This window comes from Delphinus delphis, chromosome 6, assembly GCF_949987515.2.
Source record: "Delphinus delphis chromosome 6, mDelDel1.2, whole genome shotgun sequence".
NCBI lineage: Eukaryota > Metazoa > Chordata > Mammalia > Artiodactyla > Delphinidae > Delphinus > Delphinus delphis.
Window position 1 is genome coordinate 34902397 of NC_082688.1, and position 25643 is coordinate 34928039.

Here is a 25643-nt window from a genome sequence, read left to right on the forward strand (position 1 = left end):
GAAGCTGAGCACAGGAAACATCTTCCTCAACTAGTCGACAGGAAGTGGTGGACGACCTGCCCTCCCTCATCTATGCACAGAGACCAAGCGGCGTGGGCCAGAAACTGAGGTTCAGAGAGGGATAGGAGGTTGCTCAAAGACACACAGCAAGTCCATCTCCACATACCACCAGTGCTTGAGGGTGGCCAGCTCAGAGGGTTACCTTGGCCAGTGCAGCAGCTCTGGGAAGACTGGGGTAGGGGTGGGGATTCTTCTAGGACAGAGTTTATGAAGCAGTTCCTTCTCTCTTGCTCCCTCCTGAGTGGGAGCGTCCCAGCCTGCAGTGACTAGTATCATCTCTGGCTTTAGGGGACAGTTTTGAAGGGGCCATGATCTGACTGGGTGGCAGGATGTCACCAGTGTGGTTCTGGCGCCCTCACGTGGTTATCTTCAGCATTGCAGCCAGTCTCAGGGGGAGGGGAAGGCAGCTCTTAAGTCACTTGGCCTGTTACACAGACAGAAACTGAAGCCCAGGCTCATATCCTAACTCCATCCTTTCCAGCTGTGTGACGTGGGCAATGTGCAAAAAGCCTCCATTTCCTCCACCGTAAAATGGCACGAGAAGTGACCTCACGGGTTATTGCAAAGATTACACGCAGCCTTGGATGAACGCCCTTCGCGTGCCTGAGTTTTCGTCAAACTTCAGACAACGTCAGCTACGATGAGAACAAGGTGAGCTTTCATAGGAAAGGCAGGGGTCATTACAGCCACAGGATTTCAAAGGAAAGAGGGCCTGGGGTTCCAGGAAGGCTGGGGCATTTTAGGAGGTGAAAGAGGAGTCCACTTTACAAATTAAAAATGCCCCAGCTCTATTGAACATCATGAAGGATCAGCGTTCAAGATCCTTTTCCTCTCCAGGCTGAAGTCCAGAGTGGCTCTCTCCATTCCCCTACCACGGCATCTTCTGCTGCCCCATCTTTATTTATTTAAATTAATGCTAACATACTAGACTATTTAAATAATAAGCAGGTGTTGTGTTTACTATTTAAATAATTGTTACATCTGTTTATTTCAATATTAAACCTATTTATTGTCTTTATTGTTTAAGCATCAAATCCATGCAGTGTCTTTACTGTTTAAATATTAAACACATATCATGTTCATTATTTGTCTGTCTCCATCCACTAGAATGTAGACTCCATACAAGCAGGGGTCTAGGAGAGCTCCTGGCACATAGCGGGTGCTCAACAAGTATTTGTTAAATGATTTAACAATGGTAACAGTTCCCACTTACAGCGGGCTTACTGTGTGTGCCCTACACATCGTGCACACACCGGTCCCCCACCATGAGAGCAGGTGAGAAACTGAGGCTTAGAAGGGGAAGTGGCTGCTGGGAAAAGCATTAGTTCAGTTTAGTGGTGGGGGCCCTGCATTCCTGCTCTGTACCTCACACCCCAGAGGACAGTCACAGCCCAAAGGTTAGCAGGATCGAGAGGGAACTACAGAGTCCCTTCTTCCCAGAACAAAAGAGAAGGGTGACATTTAGAGGTTTGGGTGACATATTCCCTGAGCCTCCATTGCCCCCTCCATGCCCCCCATGTGAAGGAGAATGAGCATCCGTCGTGCTGGGTCTGCCATCGGGAAAGCCTCCCTCAGGGAGACAGAAGGTGGGTTCGGGAAGGATCCTCATTCTGAAGTGGGATATTGAGGCTCTGAGAGGGGGAGAGCTTTGCCCCAGGTACAAAACCAGGAAGTGGTGGTTCTAGGATTCAAACCCAGGTCTGCTGACCTTGCGACATGCCACGTCTAGTTCAGTGCATCCTACCTTTGCCTCGTCATATAGTTCACGTGGGCCTCTTGTAAATTACAAATTCCTAAGCCCTTCTGGGAGATTTTGAGTCAGTAGGTCTTGGGTGGGCACCAGGAACCTGTGTTGGTAGCAAGCTCCTCAGGTGCCTTATGATTAGAGAGTCCTGTGTAAAGGGCCAGTCTCCCCACTGCCCTGCAGCTCACCATCCACAGATCCTTCCCCAAGGGCCAGGCACCAGTTCTCAGCAGTGCTTCTGTTCTCAAAAATGGTGGAGGCGGTGCAGTCCCAGCCTCACCTCTTGATACATACTCAGCTCAAGCAGGTCACAGGACTTCCCGGAGCACACAAATGATGTGTAAACCAGAGGGAATAACTATCAAGTAACTGCTTGGAAGACCCAAAGACTATTGTGCAAATGTTTGATGTTGTTTTATTGACTCAGCCCTTGCTAGATAAAAATGTGTTTGTATTTCACAAGTATGTGTCACTTAGATACCAAGTAAAGTGTCCCAGGATCCCACCCAGAGGTCAGCAATTGTTCTGAGCCCTGAGAGCTACCAGGGGGCATAGGCTCTGCCCGTAGGTGTGCCTGGGACAAAGGCGAAGTTGGGGAACAGGAATGAGGTCAGGGAGAATGAGAAACCTGGTGTCTCCTTCCTTACACAATCCTCCCATCCCATGCTTCTTCTGGAGCCCACCTTGTTTTAAGTCCTAGTCATGCTTTATGGGTCACCTCTTCCAGGTAGCCTTCCCTGATTGCAGCTAGTGCATTTTCGCTCTTCTCTGCGCACTCACAGCACTTGGTATATGTCTGTTTCAAGCCCTGATCATTTCTCCTTAGGACTAGACCCCAGTTTCCTCTCTGGGCTGCAGGCTTATTCACACACACATTCCTGAGCCCTGCAGCTCCCTGGGTTTCAAACTTTAGGTTACTATTATGGGTCAGGGTATCAGTTTAGAACTGTTGCTTCCCAAAGAGTTTGAGAAGAACTGCCTGAGGCTTGTGTTGGAGCTAGAGAGGCCAACTGGCCTCTCCCCCGGAAATTCTGACTTCATAGTAGGTCTGCTAGAATCTAGCTTTTCAATCTGTAAAGTGCATACGAGTCACAAAGGATAGCACTGTGGGGCAGCTCTGTGTCAGGTAGTTAGGTCAGGAAAAGCAGCAAGAAGCCTCTGTGTAAGCTGAGCAATGAAGGGTGAACAGGACTTTGCCATGAAGCAGGCAGAGCCTTTGAGGCACAGAGGACATTGTAAAAGAATGCAGGGACGTGAACCAGCAGTGGCTGGCCTGTGGCTGGAGCCTGGGGGTGTGAAGGGGAGTGGCTGAAAAGGGAAAGGAAGGTCACTGACCCCTTGCTAGGGAAAGACTGCTGGTGACCTTATCTGGGCAGAGCCACTCACAGTAGCCAAGGCTCCACCGATGACAGCTTGCGTAAAGCTGTTTTTGTGGACATAAGGGCCCACGGAGCCTGAGTGCACGAGACAAGTTTCTAGAAAGCATTTTGGTGGGAGGGGGAGGGGGAGTAGAGGGTGCTTAAGCAAAGATCCAGCAGCAACATTCCCATGGCCCTTTTCCTAAGAACCCAGACCCTCTCCACCAGCATTTTATTGGGGCAAACACCCTTTTTGCCAAGCCCTGAGCTGGAGGGTCAGAACCAACTCAGATAGCTCTGCCCTAGTAGGAAAGGGAGACATCTTCACAAATGGTTATAACATAAGCAGATATTAGAGGTGCCCCAAACTTTGTGCTATGGGAAGGCAAAGGCAAGAGCAACCAAGTTAGCCCAGGTTAATCAGAGAATGCTTTTCAGGGGAGAAGGCAAAGGACCTTGAAGGCGTAACATGTTTGATTGCTGACAGTCAGTGGTGAAAGGGGGGGAAGGTCTAAGGAACAAGGATTTGCAAAACATTGAGAGACTGTGCATGGCTGAAGCACAGAATGTAGCTGGAGACGAGGTGAACAGATTAGGTAGAGGGGCCAGGACATCGAGAGCCCGCGAGCCAAGTTAAGGAGTTTGGATTTGTTGAAGAGGCAAGAGGGAACACGTGGAAGTTTTTAAGCTGAGGACTGAGATGATCAAAACTGAGTTAGAGGATGTTATCCGACAGCTGATATGGAGGCTGGAGGTATGGAAAACAGTTTAAGAGACTGAAGAATGAATAAAACAACGGGTGGATGAGGACAGAAAAATGAAAGGATAACTTTATGATGAATCGTGAATCAGAAAATAGAGGTTTTTGATCTCCAACATTCATACGCCCAAGAAGAGCCAATTAAGGACCTGGGAGGTTTCTGATGAGGAACTAAGAGCTGGAGGAGCAGAGGCCAGCGCTGTGACCTGCAGCATAAAAGAAACGGACTGGCTCAGCTCCAGACATGCGTATGCCTGTCAACCTGGGATTCCCCTACTCTTTCAAGTCTGTTGTGCCCCAATTGTGTGTTTAATTTCAATCTTTCCTCCTCTTCGGGTTTTACCACAGGAGAATAACCTCTCTATTCTAATCTGAAATGAATTATTTATGCTTATGAACATGCTGTATGCCTGCCTGATTTATTTATTTTTCAAATAATACATCTGAATAGGAGTTCACACAAGACAGGGCAAACATAATTCTGACATAAATGCCTTTCCCTAACTGTTGCCCAATTTTAAACACTCCAAGCTACTGCGTGGCCTTGTCATTATCCTGTGGAGCCCCAAATCTATCTCTGCACACTAATTAGATGCCAGGTGCCTGCATCTGACGGTCAAGATTTGCACTATCAGTCCCCACCACCTGACTTTTACAATCTTATCTCCTGCTGCTATGACTTTCTCTGCTAGTCCAAGTTCCACTCATTCATCTTCCAAGGCACAGTTCAAACACCTCCTCCCCTATGAAGCCATCCCTAGTTCCCTCTTAAGGGGAAAGGCCCCTCATGCATCTGAATTTCCAGAGTTTTTGTTTTTATATCCTTCGTTGGACTCTAAGTTCCCCGAAGAGAACACAATGGCACACAGTAGGTACCTCAGCAGAACATTTGCTGAAATTAGGTAGCATGATGTCTCACACCCCAAGAAGCAGTTAATCAGGCCAGCTCAAGCAGATGAGACAAAATTTTGGAGTCAATATCTACAAAGTGCTCTCAGGGGAAGTGGGCCGGGAGAGCCACCCACCTATAGCCATACCGTATTTCACTCCAGTGGAGTTGCTTATTGGACTAATCCCAAGTAAAGCACATACACTTCACATATTTGATGAGCCTCCTGAGGAGCCTCACTGTTGCTCTCCAGGCTGACCTTTCCGTTTCCTTCAACACCTCACATCTGTGTGCCTTCCAGTTTATAAGTTAGAGTCAGATCATTATTCTCAGTGATTCTTACAAGGGCCAAAGGATGCATGCAAGGCCGGCGTTACTTGTCAGAGATCTGGGGCTCAGGGGACAGTGACTTGTCCGAGGTCACTCCCAGCAAGGGTCAGGGCTATGACTTGACCTAGGCCTCCTAACTCCGGGTGCAGTGAAGTCCAAGACGTGCAAGTTGTCTGAGACTGAAAAGAAACAGGGTTTTTTAATGATTTGTATATTCTAAAGCACACACAGGTGCTCTGTGAACTGCAGGATCAGTAGCTGACACAAGGTCACTCCGAGGGTTTGATGAAATCTAACCAAGGATACAAAGGGAAGCGAGGCGGGGCCTTTCAAGGCCTAGGCGCACGTGCGCTTGCCACCCACACTATCACTTCCCAGTGGTCCTCCCGCAGGCTACGCACTAGAGAACGCGTTGGCTGTTTGTGGCACGGCAAGGCCACCGTACGGCACCAAAGGTACGGCATTCCAGCAAGTGGAACCCGAAAGCCTGACAACAGGTGTGATGGGTGACCCTACACCTGCCCTGCCGCGCCGAACCGCTGCCAGGAGTTGGCCGGCGTCACTCGACCCTCCGCGGGTTTAGAGAGAGGCGGCGCGGTGGCGTCTCCCTCACGTGACCGGGCTCGGCGGCATAGAGCGCGTCACGCTCCGCCCTGAGCTCGGGTCGGTCAAGGTCTGCGCCTGCGCCGGCTCGGTGGCTCGCGGGCTCGCGAGCTCGCGAGCTCGCCAGCCTGCAGGCGGGCCGCTACCGGGCGTGGAGCCTGGCGCCCGCGGCGATGGGTGAGTACAGGAAGCGGCCGAGAGGAAAGCACGGGGCTCCCCCGGCCTGCGCGTGGAGTGAGTGGAAGCACGAAGGAGGGTCTGAGGAGGCCGCCTGCACGGCCCTCTGGCGCGGCCGTTGAGGACTCACCCCACTGCCTCCGCGCGCGCGCGCGCGCGCTCGCAGTGCGCCCCCCCGCAGTGCACCCCGCCGTTCCCGCGCGCGCCAGCCCGGGTGGGACCTGCAGCCGCAGGGCCCAGCTCTTGCCTCCCAGCTCTGCCGCCCGCTGCCGGGCTTCGCTGGGCCGTGAGCGCCGTCCGACTGCCGGAACGAGCCTTTCCGGCGGAGGAGGCAGTGCGTTCATTTGGGCGCGCCCCGGGAAGGAAGGTGCCTCCCGGCGCGCATCGAGAGCGGGGCGGGGAGGGGCCGGGCTTTGCCTGCAGCCCGGGAGAGCAGCGTTGGGACCGCGGAAGGGCGCCTGCCCCCTCGGGGTCTGGGATACCGGGACCCCTGGCTCCGTTGAATGTCCGGGACGGAAGGGGCCTGGTCGACCCCGTCCGCCACCCTCCCCTCCCCCTCACTACAGACAGGGGAAATGGACGCCTGGAGAGCGGTAAGTTCAGCCACACAGCCAGACAATGGTTATTCTGCGACACCATGTTGCTTCGCGTTGTGGGAAACTCGGTGGTACAGTGCTTTTTTTGGAGATGCGGGGGGCATTGTTGTTAATTGAAAATCTCTGTACCAATTATTTAGTGTTAAGCTTATCTAGGTGGAGCGTGTCAATGCCTCAGCTATATTTACCCTTTTTTTTTTTTTTTTGCTCCTTAGAGCTGTACACGTCTGGTCTTAGTCCCCACCTTCTGTTTCTCTACCTGCAAGCTGTGAAACAGAAAACCTTAAATAACTGTGTAGTGCCCTTGCTAGTCTGAGCTTCCTCTGACCTTGTTTCGGAAGGATTCCATAAAATCAAAAGGTGCTAGGATCGGTCAGGTCCGCTAGTGGTTCCAGAGCACAGGTCTGGCGCTTTGGATCTGGAGTCACCTTGAGTGCATCTCGGGGAAAGATCACAAGCTGTTACCTTTAAGAGGAGTGGACTTGTCTGGTCTCTCCTTTGGTAGATTAAAGTAAGCCCAGAGAAATGGATTTTTAAATTGTAGACTTTGCTTTGTATTTATAGTAGCAAGATAGTGTCCTATCTAGGACTAGAACCCAGTTTAATCTTGTCCTGAATGCTGACTCAGACCTGCTGACTTGTGGGAGTTAACATCCTTTGAGAAATACAATTGCTTTCTCCTCAGTTTTTGCGCAGAGACCTTTGTGATGGATCACATCTCGGTCTTAACCACGTGGGCTATAAATTACAGTGAGCATTTAGACTTTACACTGTTTTCTTATGCCACAGAAGTTTGACTCTTGGAGTTGCTTGAAAGTCAGCTTAATTAACTTTGCTTCCTAATGTTGACATAGGTTGAGTGTTTTAGGTAGCAAACAAATGTAATATTATGGTAGATAAATTTTGCAATAAATTGCAAAGAATTATTATCCATGTTAAAGAATTTAAATATAGGGAAAAGTTTAGCAAAGAAATTTAGTCGTGTTCACAGAATAAACATGAAAAATTTTAAAGTCCACTGCTACAGAATACTGTGCACACTAGCCTTTGTTCTTTTGCCAAATTAAGAACCTATTCACACGATCCTGGTGTGTAGGGCAAAATGAGGGAGAAAGCTTTAAATCTGTGAAGTCTGGAAAGGTTTCATTACATTCCTTTTTCCTATGTCCAGGCCTGTTTTTAAAAATCTGAGACCCTAAATGTACACTAATGTTCTTTAAATTTCTTAGAATAGTTCAGTACAGCGGTCAATAAATGACTGGCTAACTTCTGTTAGCCACAGTTTTCTATCTGTTTAATAACAGACCCAAAGAGTCATGACAAAACTAGTTGAAGTAACTTTAATTTGCAAAATTTTGGAAAGTAATGCAAGTGCCATTCTAGTAAAAATTAAAAGTGAACATGGACAGAATTTTGTTGTTCAAGTGTATAAGTAACTTGGTTTGTATTATCAAGGAACATATATTGTTAAACAGCTGGTAGGTAGTGACTTTATAATTTAAAGTATATTGTTATGTGTTTAGTATGTAAAAATGAAACTTTTACATTCATAAATTGTCACAACGTGTTATGGTATAATAACACATAAATCTGGATATTTCTGTTGATTTTAACATTTAGTCCTGAAACTGAAGAAGAGCAAAGCATTACATAAAGTATTTCTATGCTAAATTGTTTTTAAATGTTGGTTAATCTTAGATTGGCAAGTATAGTACTGATAAGAGTTTAAACTCCTGTCTGGCAGCTAAAATGATAAGAGGTAAGAATGTAGAAGACTGATTAATAATTATCAAACTTTGTACCCTGGCAAACTTCTCAAGCATTTATAGAACAATTTTTCTTAAAATGCCATTGATTCCTTTCACTGGTTAACAGCACAAAATGTAACAGACAGAATGTCTGTTTTAAACAAATTAACAAGCTGTGGGGTTTTTTTGGTTTGTTTTTTCAATTCTCCCTAAGTCAGATTTATGCATACCCACAAAAGCTGTGTGTGAAGGACAGCTATCATACCTAAGGAGTTGTATCTGAATTAAGGGAAACAGCTGTTGAAAGGGAGTTAGCTCAATTAGTCAGCAACAGGTTAACAAGTTTAAAAATTGAGTCTTCAAATGCTCCTTGGCACAATGCTAATACTACATGAAGTGCTTCAGGTGTTGAGGAAGTCTATACAGCTTTTAGGAAAAATGCTTTTCTAGAAAAGCACGTCAGAACAATGGGATCAGCAGGTTAGGGAGGTCCCACCTAGATATCAGAGCTACAGCTTCTCATATCTGTGCTGGAAGATACCATTTTTCCTGGATGGACTAAAAGTTCAGAACAGAACAGGGACATTTTTAACATTTCTTTCTTTCTTCATTTTAAGAGCTCAGTTTCTTTCCCCCTCACCCTGTATTTCAGCATGATCCAGCAGAAAGATGGCTGCTTTCAGAAGTGGCTATTTTATTTTTCTTTCTGGGGTGAGACTGTTATGGAGCCTGGATACTTCAGGCTCGTATGCGTCCATGACCAGTGTCCTACTGTGGTCAAAAAACTTAGCAATGGACTTGGTGAACTTGGCTGCCTGCTGCTGCTTTGTTCTGCCACTGATGAAGGTCAACCTCAAGGTGTATTTGTCATCAAACCTTTTAAGACTGGAGGCTAGTTGCCAGATATCAGGGTCCATCCCTGCAGGATCTTTCCTGTGGGCCACGAGAAAGATGCTCTTCTCCTGAGCATAAATTAAGGATGTGCTGCGATGTCCGGAGCCTAAACAGGCTTGGACTCTGGAAAGGGTGCATATCACTCCAGGTCAAAGCCACTGTGGTGAAGAAACACAAGATGGTACAGATGGTAAGGTGACTGCCAATTAGACCAAAACGCTCCATGGAATGTATTAAAAAGTAATAGTTAAGGTTTTGCTTAAAGCAAAATATATACCCTTAAACACTCAAATTATGAAACAAAGAATAAATAAAAATAAGAAATTTCCCTTCAATAAATTAGAAGAAAATAAATCCAGACAAAGCAGGAGAAATGAGATGATAAAGAGGAAAAACAAATTTAAAAACTGAAAAATAGTAAAATTGGTAAATTTAAGAACTGGTTCTGGGCTTCCCTGGTGGCGCAGTGGTTGAGGGTCTGCCTGCAGATGCAGGGGACGCGGCGGGTTCGTGCCCTGGCCCGGGAGGATCCCACATGCCGCGGAGCGGCTGGGCCCATGAGCCATGGCTGCTGAGCCTGCGTGTCCGGAGCCTGTGCTCTGCAACAGGAGAGGCCACAACAGTGAGAGGCCCATGTACCCAAAAAAAAAAAAAAAGAACTGGTTCTTTGCTGGGATGATAGGAATGTGAATTAGGTAAACTGACTACCCTGCTCAAGAAAAAAGGGAATATAGGCACACAAGATTAGAAGTGTTTTTTTAAAACAGCAAGTGCTTTATAAGACTATATAAATAAACCAGACTTTTTTTTTTTTTTAAAGGAAATCCAGTTATCAAAGTTGACTCCAGAAGAGAGAACCTAACAGACCTAACAATGGAAGAAATTGAGGAAGTTATCAAAAAGCTACCATCCCCCAAAACACCAGTCCCAGATGGTGTTTCAGGTGAATTCTTTTAACTTTCAAGAAAAAGATAATTATAAGATTTAAATTGTTCACCAGCTTAAAGAAGGAAAAATGACAGATTTCTTTTACAAAGCCAGTGGAACATTGACACCTGAACTTGACATGAAGATAGTACTGAAATTGGAAACTTGGTATGTTAGGAATAGTGATGTGAAATTTTAAAATAAAATGTTAGCAAACTGTATTTAGTGATACATTAAAGGAATATTTCACTGTGGCCAAGTAGGATTCACCTCCATATTGCAAGGGCGAGAAATACACTAACGTATACACCAAATAAATACATCAGAAAAGAACAATAATAATAGTTTATCCTTGTTGAGCCACCTGCTGTGCTGTAGACTACTTTCCTGGGGGCTTCACATGTATTAATTCAGTTAATTGGCCGGCCTATGAGGTAGGTAACATTCTTATTTTATAAACGAGGAAACTAAGCCACAGAGACATTGAGTAACTTGCTGAAGGTCACACAATAGATTTGTAGTGGAGCCAGAATTTGAACCCAGGCAATTAACTGTATCTGTTAAATGTTACACTGGCTCTGTTTCCAGTATCCATATGATCTTCTTAGTAGCTTCCTAAAAGCATCTGACCAAAGTTCAAGATAGATTCCTGACTTTGTGGCAGTGGGGGTGGAGGTGGTGGTAAAACAGGAATCAATGTATATCCCTCCTGTGTTTGGAAATTCTAAGAGACCCTTATCATCAGTTGACCATTAGTACTAGAAAAATGGAATCAATTTTTAATGGGAAAAACAGGGGGCAGGGACTTCAATTATAATTGCAGATATACTGATTCTTAGAATGAATGCAGAATGAAGTTTTGGGAGTTATAGTGTAATTTGTCAGATGAAATTATATGATAGTACTGGGAAGACATGCTCCACTTTAAGTTTGCAGAACAATCCTAAAGATGGGCAGGGATAGATGGCAAACAGGGAATATTACTTGAGAGGGAACAAATTTTATATGGGCCAATTGATCAGTGAATATTTTTGTGTCATGATAACTTGTTTCCCTCTGTAAACTTGAAACTGCTAGGACTTGGATTATGAACACTCAGATGACAAGAACTTCCTCCTCAAACCAAAAGCCAGTGTCATGCTTCACAGTTAATCCCTGTGGAGTTGTCACAGATGTCAAAGTATAAGGATGTTTACTATTACCATAATTTAATTATGTTCAGGAGGTATATGCCAATCCAATAATAAGAAAGATGCATACAGTAAAGGAGAAGGCAAAATTATTTGTGATATATAGTAGAAACAAGCAAATCCACCAAAAAACTGAGAAATAGGGGACTATGGGCTGCTTCTAACTTTAATACACAGGAATTGGTAGCTTTTTCATATGCAGACAAAAAGCAGTTAGAAAATTAATTGGAAGTAAACAACCCTTTCATAATAGGGACTGAAAAGGTAAAATACCTTTCAAGGTCTATATGAAAAAAATTTTAAATGCTAAGGTTTGTGAAAAGAAACAAACAGGAAGATATCACATCCTTGTAAAGTAAGGTACAATTTTTTTTTAAGGTTCAATTTTGAAAAAGTGACAGTACTTTAAATTTATAAAGTCACTTCTGCTGTAAAATACCAAGATTTTTGGGAGGAATATGACAAAAATACATTAAAGTTTATCTGGAAAAGTGCAAGAGCCCGGAAAACTGATGATTCTGACGAGTAAAAGGGAAAGCCCTACTAGTTGATGAAATCTACTCTGATGCTACAGTAGGTTAAAATCAGTTGTACCTAGAGAAGAAATAAAAGGCTATTGTGGAACAGAGTGGAGTGCAGAAATAAATGCAGATGCTTGTGAGTATTTAGATGATGCTAACCAGTGAGGAAAAGAAGGCTCATCAGTCAGTTTCTAGGCAATCTCTTATCTTTGCTTCATTCCTTATACTGTAATTCCAGAGAAATTAAAGTACAGATGGTAAATGAAACCATAGAAGTTGTAGAAGGAAGCATGGATTACTTGTTTATAATTTTGGAATAATGAAGGACACAAAACCTAGAAGCCAAGATCAATAGAATTCATATCCATATTAGGAACTTCATCACAAAAATGATACAAAGTAGGGAAAGTATATGCCACAACTTGATTAATATAACTAGGATTGATTTTCTTTGTGCACAAAGAAATTTTCCAGATCAACAAGGAAAAAAACAAAGTACCTACAGAAAAATGGATAATGTGAAATTTTACAGTACTAAAAGAAATTCAAATGGTCAATAAAAAATGCTGAATTGTATGTATGTATGTATGTACGTATGTATGTATGTATTGTATGTATGTATGTCTGTGTTGGGTCTTCATTGCTTCGCCTGGGCTTTCTACAGTTGTGGCGAGCGGGCGCCACTCTTCGCTGTGGTGCATGGGCCTCTCACTGCAGTGGCTTCTCTTGTTGTGGAGCACGGTCTCTAGGTGCACAAGCTTCAGCAGTTATGGCTCGCGGGCTCCAGAGTGCAGGCTCAGTAGTTGTGGCGCGCACGGCTTAGTTGCTCCATGGCATGTGGGATCTTCCTGGACCAGGGCTCGAACCCATTTCCCCCGCATTTGCAGGCAGATTCTTAACCACTGTACCACCAGGGAAGCCCCAGAAATTACTGTTTAATACCTGGTGCTGGAAATGGTAGGGCAACTGGGACTGGCGTACACTTAATGGAAATATAAATCACAGTAAGTTTTCTGGAGGCAATTGGCCGTAGCTATCAAATTAAAATGTATTCCTGGGCTTCCCTGGTGGCGCAGTGGTTAAGAATCCTGCCAATGCAGGGGACATGGGTTCGAGCCCTGTCTGGGAAGTTCCCACATGCCGTGGAGCAGCTAAGCCTGTGGGGCACAACTACTGAGCCCACGTGCCACAACTAGTGAAGCCTGCGTGCCTAGAGCCCATGCTCCACACAAGAAAAGCCACTGCAGTGAGAAGCCCGCACACTGCAACAAAGAGTAGCCCCCACTTGCCACACTAGAGAAAGCCCGCATGCAGCAACGAAGACCCAACGCAGCCACAAATAAAAAAATTAAATTAAAAAAAAAATGTATTACTGTTTGAACCAGCATCCATTCTAAAGATTTACCCTACAGATAAACTTGTGAGAGTTCACCAGGTATAGGTACAGAGTTGCCCATTGCAGCATTGTTTAAAAGGAAAAAACAAAAACAGTGACCATAAATAGGAGACAGAGTAAATTACATGTAATATATCCATTCAGTAGAATACTACGTAGCCATTCAAAACATTGTGATATCTGCTGTTGTTTTTAAGCACATTGTTGTACACCTTTTTCACTTAGTAGTGTGTTCATTTTGTGTGTGTGTGTGTTTTTTTTTTTTTTTTTCTTTTCTGTACGTGGGCCTCCCACTGTTGTGGCCTCTTCCGTTGTGGAGCACAGGCTCCGGACGCGCAGGCTCAGCGGCCATGGCTCACGGGCCTAGCCGTTCCACAGCATGTGGGATCTTCCCAGACTGGGGCATGAACCCGTGTCCCCTGCATCGGCAGGTGGACTCTCGACCACTGTGCCACCAGGGAAGCCCTTTTTTTGTATTTTTTAAATGATGGTTAGGTTGGTGGGGATGGGATGGAGTGTGTCACTAGAGTCGGACTTAGTAGTAAGGAGCCTTTGGCAGTAGTCAGGCAGGAGGTGAAGAGGACCTGGGTTGGGACAGTGAGCCTGGAGGAGAGGATGTATGTGTATTTAATTAATTTACAATTTTATTTTTCTCTTAAAAAAATATACATCTTTTTTAAATGTCTTTTTTTAGTTTATTTTATTGAAGCATGGTTGATTTACAGTGTTGTGTTAATTTCTGCTGTACAGCATAGTGATTCAGTTATACATATATGCATTCTTTTTCATTATGGTTTATCACAGGATATTGAATATAGTTCCCTGTGCCATAGAGTAGGACCTTGTTGTTTATCCATTCTCTATATAATAATTTGCATCTGCTAATCCTAAACACCCACTCCATCCCTCTCCCAACCCGCTTCCCCTTGACAACCATAAGTCTATTCTCTATGTCTGTGTCTGTTTCTATTTGGTAGATAAGTTCAAGTTCATTTGTATCATATTTTAGATTCCACGTATAAGTGATATCAAATGGTATTTGTCTTTCTCTTTCTGACTTGCTTCACTTAGTATGATCATCTCTAGGGTCATCCACATTGCTGCAAATAGCATTATTTCATTTTCTTTATTTTAAATTATTTTTGGCTGCGTTGGGTCTTTGCTGCTGCGCACGGGCTTTCTCTAGTTGCAGTGAGCGGGGGCTACTCTTCGTTGCGGTTTGTGGGCTTCTCATTGCGGTGGCTTCTCTTGTTGCAGAGCATGGGCTCTAGGTGCGCGGGCTTAATTGCTCTGTGGTATGTGGGATCTTCCTGGACCAGGGCTCAAACCTGTGTCCCCTGCATTGGCAGGCAGATTCTTTTTTTTTTTTTTTTAATATGAATTTTTTTATTTTATTTTATTTTTGGCTGCATTGGGTCTTCGTTGCTGCATGAGGGCTTTTCTCATTGCTGCGAGCGGGGGCTACTCTTCGATGTGGTGCACAGGCTTCTCATTGTGGTGGCTTCTCGTTGGGAGCACGGGCTCTAGGCACGTGGGCTTCAGTAGTTGAGGCACACGGGCTCAGTAGTTGTGGCTCGTGGGCTCAGTAGTTGTGGCACACATGCTTAGTTGCTTCGCAGCATGTGGGATCTTCCCGGACCAGGGCTCAAACCCGTGTCTCCTGCATTGGCAGGTGGATTCTTAACCACCGCGCCACCAAGGAATGGCAGGCAGATTCTTAATCACTACGCCACCAGGGAAGTCCTGCTCTATTAAATGTATTTTTAATGTGTAAATTTAATGTGTAACTTTTTCTAAAGTAATATACATTTATTTTGTGAATTTCTGTTTAAATGATTCATTTGTTGTTTTATTGGATCTACGAACGGCCCAGCTCCAGGGATTCTGGCCTCTTGGTGAAGCATTTTGGTGACTTCATAATGTAACTGCTTTAATACCTGCCAAAGTTAGAAATAATGCCTCTCTCTGAGCCGGGCCTTCCTTTGATTATTTAAATTGCAGTGGAACAAATTTTTAGAATGTCAGGGGAAAGTTTTTTACTGTCCCTTTATTCCCCATCATGATAGTGCTAAGCAGCATTTAGAGACAAGTCCCACTCCTCCAGCCTCTGCCAAAGTTGAGGTTAATTCAAATGAACACAGTTTTGGTGCCCAGGGGTAGTGTGGCTGCCCTGGTGTTGGGGGTGGACAGTGAAAGGTTGGGGCTCTGGTCCTGTCTAGTTCTACAGGTGTGACCAGGTGACAGTGGGGAGAAGATTCCTGACTCCTTTTATTACCTTCCTTATGGCAGATTTCAGGCCTGCAGTGGTTTCCAGGCATAATTCTTCTCAACTGAGGGCATGTTTATCTTTTCTAATAGAAATGTGATAGCAAGCCAGCTCCAACTACAGACAAAGCAGCATTGGGCTAGAGTGTACAGATGTTACATTTTCTTCTTAATATAGTCTGTCTTCTGGGAAAAGGGCACACAGATCTAGGTGTAACATGCCTAAGGAAAATAATTTGTTTCTATTAGCTTCCCATGAGAAAGGAAAAAAATAGTACATAGTAGCATCAGGGTCTTGGGATCATCCTGAGGGTCTCTGGTGATGCAGGTCCTAGCCTGCTTTTCCATCATTGTCTGCCGCCCATCCATCTCGCACCCACATTAAGCTCCAGCCAGACACCCTCCTCAGGAATGTGATGCTGCTGCTCCTTTGACACGGGGCCTACACCTTAGCCTGTGCTGCTTTGGCTAAAATGTGCCCCACCCTTAGGTACATCCAGAGTCCTATTCACCTTTCAGAGCCCTGCCCAGAGGTCACAGACCCCCCTGTCTTTCCCTCCAGACAGCTAATTAATGACCCCTTCCTCTGTGGGGCCTTTATACCTTCTGTGTATTTCTGTGGTTGCATTTACCACACTGTGGTCCAGTTGTTTGCATGTCGTATCTCCCGAGGCCAGCGTCCTTTTATCTCTAATCTCTGAACATTACAGGAGTTGAATAAGTTGGTTGAATTAAAATCTCTTAGTATACTGAGGAGGCCAGTGTAAAAGCAGGCAAAGAAGAAGAAATTCCCAACAAAAGTAAATGAAAATCTTCTTGATAATGTTATACTGTAAGTCTGAATGAAGCAAATACAAAAAACAGTACAGTGCTCACTGTGTCCCCAGAACAGCAGTGGGACCCGGTGCACTGTACTCTTCAGCTGACTTCTGCCCCAGTGCAGGGTGGGTGGCCTTGGCCCATTGTAACTGGAAGCAGCCTCAGAGGTACAGCAATTTGCCTTGTTCACTTGGGAGCATTGTCACATCCTTTCTGTCACTGTTTGCCTTGTCCTGATTAGACCTTAGTTTTGTCAGTCTCCAACTTTTGAAGACAGTAAATTGAGACAAATTCAACTTGAAAAATATAGAAAAGGAAAATACAGCATTATTATGAAATTAGAAAATGTAAACTACTTATTTTGGCTTTTCTATATGTATATTGATAAAAACAGGATTGTGCCATGTCAATAAAAATATTCTCCTTTATTTTTTCTTCTGTAACACTTTATTGATCATAAAAAGGACTCACTGCTATCTGAAACTTCATTAATACCATTAAAAATTCAAAATTAATATACTGAACCTTAAATATAAATACTCCTTTATTTTTAGTACCTATATGACATCCCATCAGGTGGCTACATCTTCATGTATGCAGTGTGTCCCTTACTGTTGCGCATTTAATTTTTACTCTGTATTTCTGTTAAGAGCGTTGTAATTGTCCTATAATTGAGTCTTTATGTACCTCTCTTGTTAATAATTATTTCCCTAGGCTATATTTCTAGAAGGAAAATTAGAGTCGTATGTGTGTTCCATATTTTATGTTACATGTCTGTGGCTCCTGCACATATAAGCTCCTCAAGAACTGATGCTTTCTGATTATGTGCCTCACTCTGCTCTACCTTCACATGATGACATTTCTCTTTAACACCTTTTGTCCTGATGCTTAGCGGTTTACAGCAGCGTGTGTGTATGGGGAGGGGGAAAAAAAGGAACTTGTTTTTTGTTTGTTTTTGTCATAAGTCAAAGAGCTAGATGGTTTACCTGACTTATTTTGTTCTTATTTATTTATAATTGAAACTGTGGTTAAAAAAAAAAATCAGGGACTTTCCTGGTGGTGCAGTGGTTGGGAGTCCACCTGCCAATGCAGGGGACACAGGTTCGAGCCCTGGGCTGGGAAGATCCCACATGCCATGGAGCAACTAAGCCCGTGCACCACAACTACTGAGACTGCGTCCTACAGCCCGCGAGGCACAACTACTGATCCCACGCGCCGCAACTACTGAAGCCCGCGTGCCCTAGAGCCTGTGCTCCGCGACAAAAGAAACCACCGCAATGAGAAGCCCGTGAACCACAACAAAGAGTAGCCCCCGCTCGCTGCAACTAGGAGAAGTCCGTGTGCAGCAATGAAGACCCAGCACAGCCAAAAAAAAAATTAATAAATTAAAAAAAAAAATTAAAAATCATAAGATTTACCATCTTAACCAATTTTAAGTGTAAGTTCAGTAACATTAAGTATATTTACATTGTTATAAAACAGATCTCCGGAAATTTTTCATCTTGCAGAACTGAAACTATACCCATTAAACAATAACTCTGTTCCCACCTCCCCCAACCCCTGATAATAACCGCTATTCATCTCTATGAATTTGACTACTTTAGGTACCTCATATAAGTGGAATTACACTCTATTTGCCATTTTATGACTGGCTTATTTCACTTGTCCTCAAGGTTCATCCATGTTGTAGCATGTGACAGGATTTCCTTCCTTTTTAAGGCCACATAATGTTCTGTTGTACGTACATACCATGTTTTGTTTATCCATTCGTTCATCAGTGGACACTTGGGGTGCTTTCACCTCTTGGCTATTTGTGAATAGTTCTGCTGTGAACTTGGATGTGCAGATATCTCTTGGAGACCCTACAGTAAATTCTTTTGGATATATACCCAGAAGTGGGATTGGTGATGGTATCGTATGGTAGTTCTATTTTTAATTTTTTGAAGAACTGCCAGACTGTTTTTCCATAGTGGTTGCATCATTTTACATCCCCTCTAACACTTTTTATTTTCTTCTTTTTTTTTTTTAATAGTAGCTGTCCTAATGGGTATGAGGTTTTCATTTGCATTTCTCTGATAATAAGTGATGTTGAGCATCTTTTCATATGTCCGTTGGCCATTTGTACATCTTCTTTGGAGAAGTGTCTGTTAAGTCCTTTGCTTGTTTTTAATCAGGTTATAGATGACTGGCAAGGACTGATCTTGCCATTTTAAAAAGCAGATGTATTCTAGGGGTAGGACCTTGCCTTCATTCCACTAAGTGGGCTAAGCCTGTGTATTTAGGCTTCAAATCTTTTTCAGCATGGTCTGGTACGGCCACTCTTTGTCCCAGGGCATCCTCCCAAAGTCATTGCCATCTGTGGTATGACAGCAGGAACATGAACTCTGGAGGCAGACTTCATTTCAAGATGCCAGCTCCACCAGTTACTAACTACCTTGGATGAAGATGAGTATTGGTTTTTCCATTTGTAAAACTGGGAAAATAATGTTTACTTTATGGAGTTGTTTTGAGAATTAAATACGTGAAAATTGTGCTTAGTATATACCTGCAGGCCTTCCTTGAGCCTGTTCTCCCAGCCTCCACCTCACAGAGTGTGTGCTCACTGTCCCTTACCTGTGTTCCCATAGTATATATTTATCATGGAAGGACTTACACTGTGGAGTGATTGTAGACCTTGGCAGAGCCTTCTGTTAGATTGCAAGTTCCTTGTCTTTGACTCTCTAGCACTTAGCAGAGGGCCTAGTTTACGGTAGATACTAAGTAAGTGTTAGTGAACAGAATGACTGAGTGTATGTCTTGCTCTTCTTTTTCTCATGAGAGGACTTTGTTTCAGAAGGATAATAGCATGTACCATTATGTAGTGTAGGCATTACATATGAACTAGTCCAGTGGTTCTCAAATTTTTGGGTCTCAGGACCGCTTTACACTTAAAAAATTTTTGTGGACCCCGAAGAGCCTTTATTTGTATGGATTAATATTCATGGTCTTAGAAATAAAAACAAAATTTTAAAATATTTATTAATTCACTTTAACAAAACGATAAACCCATTACATGTTAATATAATCAACACATTTTCATGAAAAATAATTATTTCCCCCCTAAAAAATTAATAAGTATGTTTTACAGTTTTGTAAGTCTGTTTAATGTCTGACTTAAAAGGTTGGTGGAGTCTCATATCTACCTCTGCATTTGTTCTGTTGTGATAAATTGTTTTAGTTGAAGTATATGCAGAAAATCCAGCCTCACAAGGATATGTAGTTGGAAAGGGGAGGACCTCCTGGACTACTGAAAGGGCCTCAGGGCCCTCCAGAAATACTTGAAGAAACAGTGATCTAGTTTAAAAGGGAAAAACGTAATAGAGTCCAGAAATTGGAGGAAGGATTAGGGGAAATTTTCATATGTTTAGCACTGTATATAAAGGTTTACCTATTATCATTTTATTATTTGTAGGTTAAAAAAATCCTTCCCGAAGAAGATCTTAAGCAACACGATGGATTCAGAAGCTCATGAAAAGAGGCCACCAATCCTAACATCTTCAAAGCAAGATATAGCACCTCATATTGCAAATGTTAGTGAAATGAAGCATTACTTGTGTGGCTGCTGTGCGGCTTTCAACAATATAGCCATCACATTTCCCATTCAGAAGGTCCTCTTTCGGCAACAGCTGTATGGAATCAAAACCCGGGATGCAATACTTCAGTTGAGGAGGGATGGGTTTCGAAATTTGTATCGCGGAATCCTTCCCCCTTTAATGCAGAAGACGACTACACTGGCACTTATGTTTGGTCTGTATGAGGATTTATCTTGCCTTCTCCGTAAGCATGTCAGTACCCCAGAGTTTGCAACCTGTAGCCTGGCCGCAGTACTTGCAGGAACGACAGAAGCAATTTTCACTCCATTGGAAAGAGTTCAAACATTGCTTCAAGACCACAAGCATCATGACAAATTTACAAACACTTATCAGGCTTTCAAAGCACTGAAATGCCATGGAATTAGAGAGTATTATCGAGGCTTGGTGCCTGTTCTTTTCCGTAACGGATTCAGCAATGTCCTTTTTTTTAGCCTTCGAGGTCCCATCAAGGAGTACCTGCCTACAGCAACAACCCACGGTGCTCATTTGGTCAATGATTTTATCTGCGGGGGCCTGTTGGGTGCCATGTTGGGGATCTTGTTTTTCCCAGTTAACGTTGTAAAAACTCGCATGCAATCTCAGATTGGTGGGGAATTTCAGTCTTTCCCTAAGGTTTTCCAAAAAATCTGGCTAGAACGGGACAGGAAACTGACAAATCTTTTCAGAGGTGCCCATCTGAATTACCATCGATCCCTCATCTCTTGGGGCATAATTAATGCGACTTATGAGTTCTTGTTAAAGATTATATGAAAGAAATCAGTTAAGTGCCATTAATCAACTGAATAGACCTAAGAAGAATGCAGTTTGGCCTTGTTTCTAATTGGCCAAATACAAGTTGGTGTCCTAAGTCCAGGGCACAGTGAATTACGGGCAAAGCTGTTTTTCTTAAGCACCAACAAATTCAGAATAAAAGGTTTCAGTAGGAAAATTTAAGGTTTTGGGGGGATTTTGGGGGGGACAGTGTTAGTACTTTTTTTAATCATTATCTGAGAACTTTAGGCTAATTGCCTGGTTAATAGCTGTCTATCTGATGGCTTTTGACAAGGAAACTAACAGCCAAGATATATGATACTTTTTTCCACAAATCTTCTGTATTGAAGCATAAGTGGCCATGACCAGCCAGAGGAAAGGCTCTTAGGGTCCCATGATTTCTCAGGCTTACTTCTATTACTCCATTTCTTCTCTGCTTTTAGGAGGAGTTACAAAGGGTAGTTTTTGTTAACTTAAAACATATACATGGTAGGAAAAAGGAGCAGAAGAGAGAAGAAAAACAGCTTATTATGTGTAGGTTTTTCATGATAAATTGTTTGTATTCGTTTTGAAACTAAGCACCTGTTGGGATGGTCATTATCCAAATTATTTCTCTTTCGACGTGGTAGACTAAAGCAACTAATGACATCTCCCATTTTGCTTTCTAGGGTAGAAAGTTTTCTCTGTATTTCTCAATATGACCTTAAAGCTTCCCAAAATATTTTTATATTAATTTCACTATTTCGTTGCCAGAAAACGTGGAGGCTTAAATTTTGTTAAAGGTGTTTCATCCCATTAAGAAGGTTCATATTACAGGTATCCCCCACTTCTCCAGAGTTTCCTTTATGCCACTTCGCTTTTACAAAAGACCTACATTAGTACCTGTTTTCACTAACCAAAAGAAATACGGAGATGATTTTTGCTTTTACAAGAAAAGGTGATTGCTTCCTCATTCTATGCCATTTCGGCTTACAAAAAGTTCCGCAGGAATGCGGGGGAAACCTGTAATTGCATTACAGATCCAATTCTGTTTAGCTCAGCTTCTTTGAATTGTTGTTGCCAATTTAGTGAAGAGCTTTGGAGTTTTGGTAGTTTTTCCTTTGAGTAGTAGTTTGTCATAGTCAAGTATCCTGTTCTCTTGAAACTCCCTTTAAAAAAACAACAATATGCTTCCATAAAATTTTATTTTGGAAGTCTATTAATAGGACCTCAGATTTTTTTTCTGGTTTCTAAGTGTTCTGGGGAAGGGGAAAAAAACTCAGTACTTTTTCCCAGATAAATAAGGCAAAGTGACTCATACACCAATTGAATAACTAATAAAACATACGAGACATCCTAGAAAAGTGGTTTATCGATCTTTTAAAAATCCACATCTGTAAGTATTATGTAGTTAAGATTACCTTCCAGCATCTGACACGGAGCAGAGCACATGGGTTTTATTACCAGTCTTTCATCATTCTGGGTAATTGCATGTTACTCTGTGCACATGCTGACCAAAATAAAGTCAGGGTCTCAATTGGTAGTTTACTCAGTTTCTGGACAGATAGTCCAAAAACGATGTTTACCTCTCAATGCAGGGTGGCTGGTCAAGTGACAGGAACATCTTCCTTCCAGCTGTGAAGCATTCGGAGGCATTGTCACGCGTTTGCCAGGAAGTAGTGAAGCTCACTAGCTTTACAAAGGCTCTGTCTGACAGCGTTGTGCTGGAAATGGCCGTTAATTTTAGAAACCAAGGTGCAGGTGTAAGGATTTGAGAAAACAAGAATTTGACACCAAATAAATGAGAGTAGCATCCTTTGGCCTATGGAATAGAGTCAGGATTTCAAGTGGGTTGTTTCAGGAATGAGTGGCAAAGGCACTGGTGTCTGATCCCCTCGCTCGTGTGTGTGTGTGTGTGTGTGTGTGTGTGTCCAGCACTCCTGGGCATATCTGAGTGCTCAGCATGTGGCCGGTGCGTTAGCCTGGGGTCACACCCTGACCCTGGGAGTAGACTCCACTGGCCTTCAGTTCCACGGGGCTTCCTTTTGCCTCTACACTCCATGTAGGTGATAGAAATCTAAATTCTAAAGCACTTTTGTGAAATACAAGTGAAGTGAGAATTTGAAGGAGGGTGCTTCCTCTTCTGCTGTCTCAAACATGTGGCATTTAAAAACAAATATTTTTTTAATGGTTTTAACTCATTATATTTTTTGATTTCTTTGTCACTTTTTACAGCTTTTGAAGACCAAACTGCAAATACGTTACCAGGGTTGGTTTTATGTTGTCCTATATTTTCTTAAATTTGACAAAAAACTCAACAGAATTTGTGGTAGCCAACAGCTTTGTCTGAAATTTAAAAGAAGTCAAAATGTGTTATTAGTAAGGAAGAGATTCTAACTATTGTTTTTGCCTTCAGTGTGAACTAGTATGGTAATAATTTGGAAAAAGCAAACATGAGTGAATAACTTTTATCTGCACAGCTTTAAAAGTGGCCTTTCTGTGGCACAGACAGCTCATGAGCGCAGGGCACTCCTGGTCTTGCCTCCTATACTTCATTCTGATGCCACCAGAAATATGTTCTGGATTCTATACGTAAGGGTATGAGCCCTCAGGACTGTACTACAGAGTAAACTCAACCTCTGTATGGTGGCAAATGTATGTGTCTTTGTTTCATTTGTGGTTGGAGACAAAGTTGATACTTTAGTCTCAATAGTCAATATTCATCTTACTTTATGGTTGGTTATATAATCACCTGCTATATATTACGAACTGTGCAATGAGACAGAATTGTGCATATATAATCATCTTGGAGACCTGCAATTCCTTGGCTTGATTACAGTGGTGATACTCAGTTACAGGGCTGTACAAACCTTAATAAGAGGATAACGGGTGGTACTGGAGGGCTTCACGGTAAGCCGATCATGTTGACCAACACTGTTCAGTGTAGATGAAGTACTGTCGTGTGAGGGGCATGCAGTCAAGATGGAAGCGAGGTGGGAGATCACATTTAAAGAAAGGGTAAGCACTCAGCCTTGGTTTCTTTTAAAATAGTCTGTTTTCTCACGTGCTTATAAATGTGTATCAAAGACTTGAATAGGCATTCTCCTTAACTCTGAGGGTTTTTCGTTTTTAATGCTGTCTTTTTGCCTAATAGTGAATATTTGCTTGCCTAAATGGCTCCTAAATTGTGGAGGAGTCTACACGTTTCCTTTTTTAAAGTTTCATTATTAAAAGTGGTTGTTTTTGTTTGATATTTTGAGTTTTGTGACTATATGAGTTTAAATGAAATCTGTTGAATGTTTCAGAGTTAACATGTTTCTTTTGGTATTTCTGATCGGAATAAATTTTTTTTTAAGTCCATTTTTCTGGTCTCTTGTGGCTGGGTTAGGGTTAGTAGCACTGTCCTTTTTGTGGTAGATTAGTCTATTAGTCTTTTTGTTGGTAAAACATTCAGCACACTACTTTGACTATTAGTGACTTCACCTGATAACTTTGTAGGTAGAACAGTTCTTCAATTATCCATTTTGTTTGGTCAAGAGGAGTTCCAGATAAGTTAATTTTCTAGATAGGTTAACTACAAAGCATTTTGTTTTTTAAAGGTTCTCAAATGAAATAAACTTTTCCCTACTGAGTATAAACTGTTTTGGTGAATTCAGTATATCAGTACTTTCTGTTGTAATTATGTACCTTCAGGTCATGCTTACCCCCAAGCTGAATGATCTGGACATTTGTGCTTTTTGAGTTTTTTATATCTGCTTTTGATTTCATACTGCTTGTTTCTGTTAGGAGACTGAAATCATATTAGCTACACTCTTGGTTTACACATTACATTTATAAGGTGCTTCCTGACTCTAGGGATAGTTGAGGTTGCCTGATGAGGTCCACCAAGTAAGGGAGCAGTTGCCATGTAATGCTTCTAAAACACTCCTGTTTTAGAAATTTTTTAGAAATTCAGGATAAGAGTGAATATCCTGAACTCTAGAATTCATGAAACGGGTTTGACACATCATCTGATGAAATGTCATTGTAACCCATTGGCGGAGTGAGGGGAGTAGAGAGCATTTCTCTTGGTGTGACGGGGAGGGGCCGGAGGGAGGTCTGCAGTAGCTGCAGTGCCTCCCAGTCTCCAAAGGCTGGTCCCAGCTTAATCCCTTCAGCATCTAGTTTCCAGTAGGGAACTTTTTCTCCAGATGAGTATGTGATTTTGAAGTAGAAATTGAGGATAAAATAGGATTTATAAAAATTCTCATCTGCCTTCAATCCATTCTTCATATTCCTATCATTTTTCTAGATGAAATGATCCAGGCCCTGTCTCCCTTGTTGTCATCTCCAGCTAAAACTGCCCTGCCCAACCACTGCCATGGGGACTTCTGTACTCTCTAGCCTCCCAGCCTTACCCATGTGGAGTCCCACTGCACTGAACCCTGCTCTCTCCCCTGGTTCACGCAGTAACTCTTACTGAGGCCTTCAGAGCTCAAACGTCACTCCCTCGGGGAAGCCAGCCCTCACTTTAAGGACCAAGGCAGGTTCCCCTCTTACATATTCTTGTGCTGCCACATTCCTGTGCTGTTTTCATAGCATTTACCTGTTTTAATTATATTGTCATTATTTGATGCCTTTGGCCCTTTTGAATGTCAGCTCCATAAGGGAGGGACTCTGCTCTAGTTTCCACAGTTCAAGTTCCTGGCACAGTGCCTGACACCTTGTAGATGTCTGACAAATGTTTCTTTAAGAATCAAAAGAGTGAAGGGGGCTTCCCTGGTGGCGCAGTGGTTGGGAGTCCGCCTGCCGATGCAGGGGACATGGGTTCGTGCCCAGTCCGGGAAGATCTCACATGCTGCGGAGCGGCTGGGCCCGTGAGCCATGGCCGCTGAGCCTGCGCGTCCGGAGCCTGTGCTCCGCAACAGGAGAGGCCACAGTGGTGAGTGGCCCGCGTACCGCAAAAAAAAAAAAAAAAAAAAAAAAATCCTGTCTGACTTTAGTTCCTTGATGGGTCATGGAAGTT

At 43.1% G+C, this 25643-nt stretch overlaps 1 protein-coding gene across 2 annotated transcripts; it reads left to right on the forward strand.

The window, feature by feature from the left end:
* The first annotated feature begins 5432 nt into the window (after positions 1 to 5432).
* SLC25A51 (solute carrier family 25 member 51) lies at positions 5433 to 25397 on the forward strand. 2 transcript variants are annotated; one of them, XM_060014494.1, is made up of 4 exons: positions 5624 to 5921; positions 9980 to 10102; positions 10197 to 10254; positions 19729 to 25397. In XM_060014494.1, exons 1-4 carry the CDS (start codon positions 5918 to 5920, stop codon positions 20657 to 20659), a joined length of 1116 nt encoding a protein of 371 aa, XP_059870477.1. In that variant the 5' UTR covers positions 5624 to 5917; the 3' UTR covers positions 20660 to 25397. The 2 variants fall into 2 exon arrangements, with proteins under 2 accessions (XP_059870476.1, XP_059870477.1); XM_060014493.1 differs by lacking the exons at positions 5624 to 5921; positions 10197 to 10254 and adding an exon at positions 5433 to 5596 and having other exon boundaries at positions 19729 to 25396.
* The last annotated feature ends 246 nt before the right edge of the window (positions 25398 to 25643 follow it).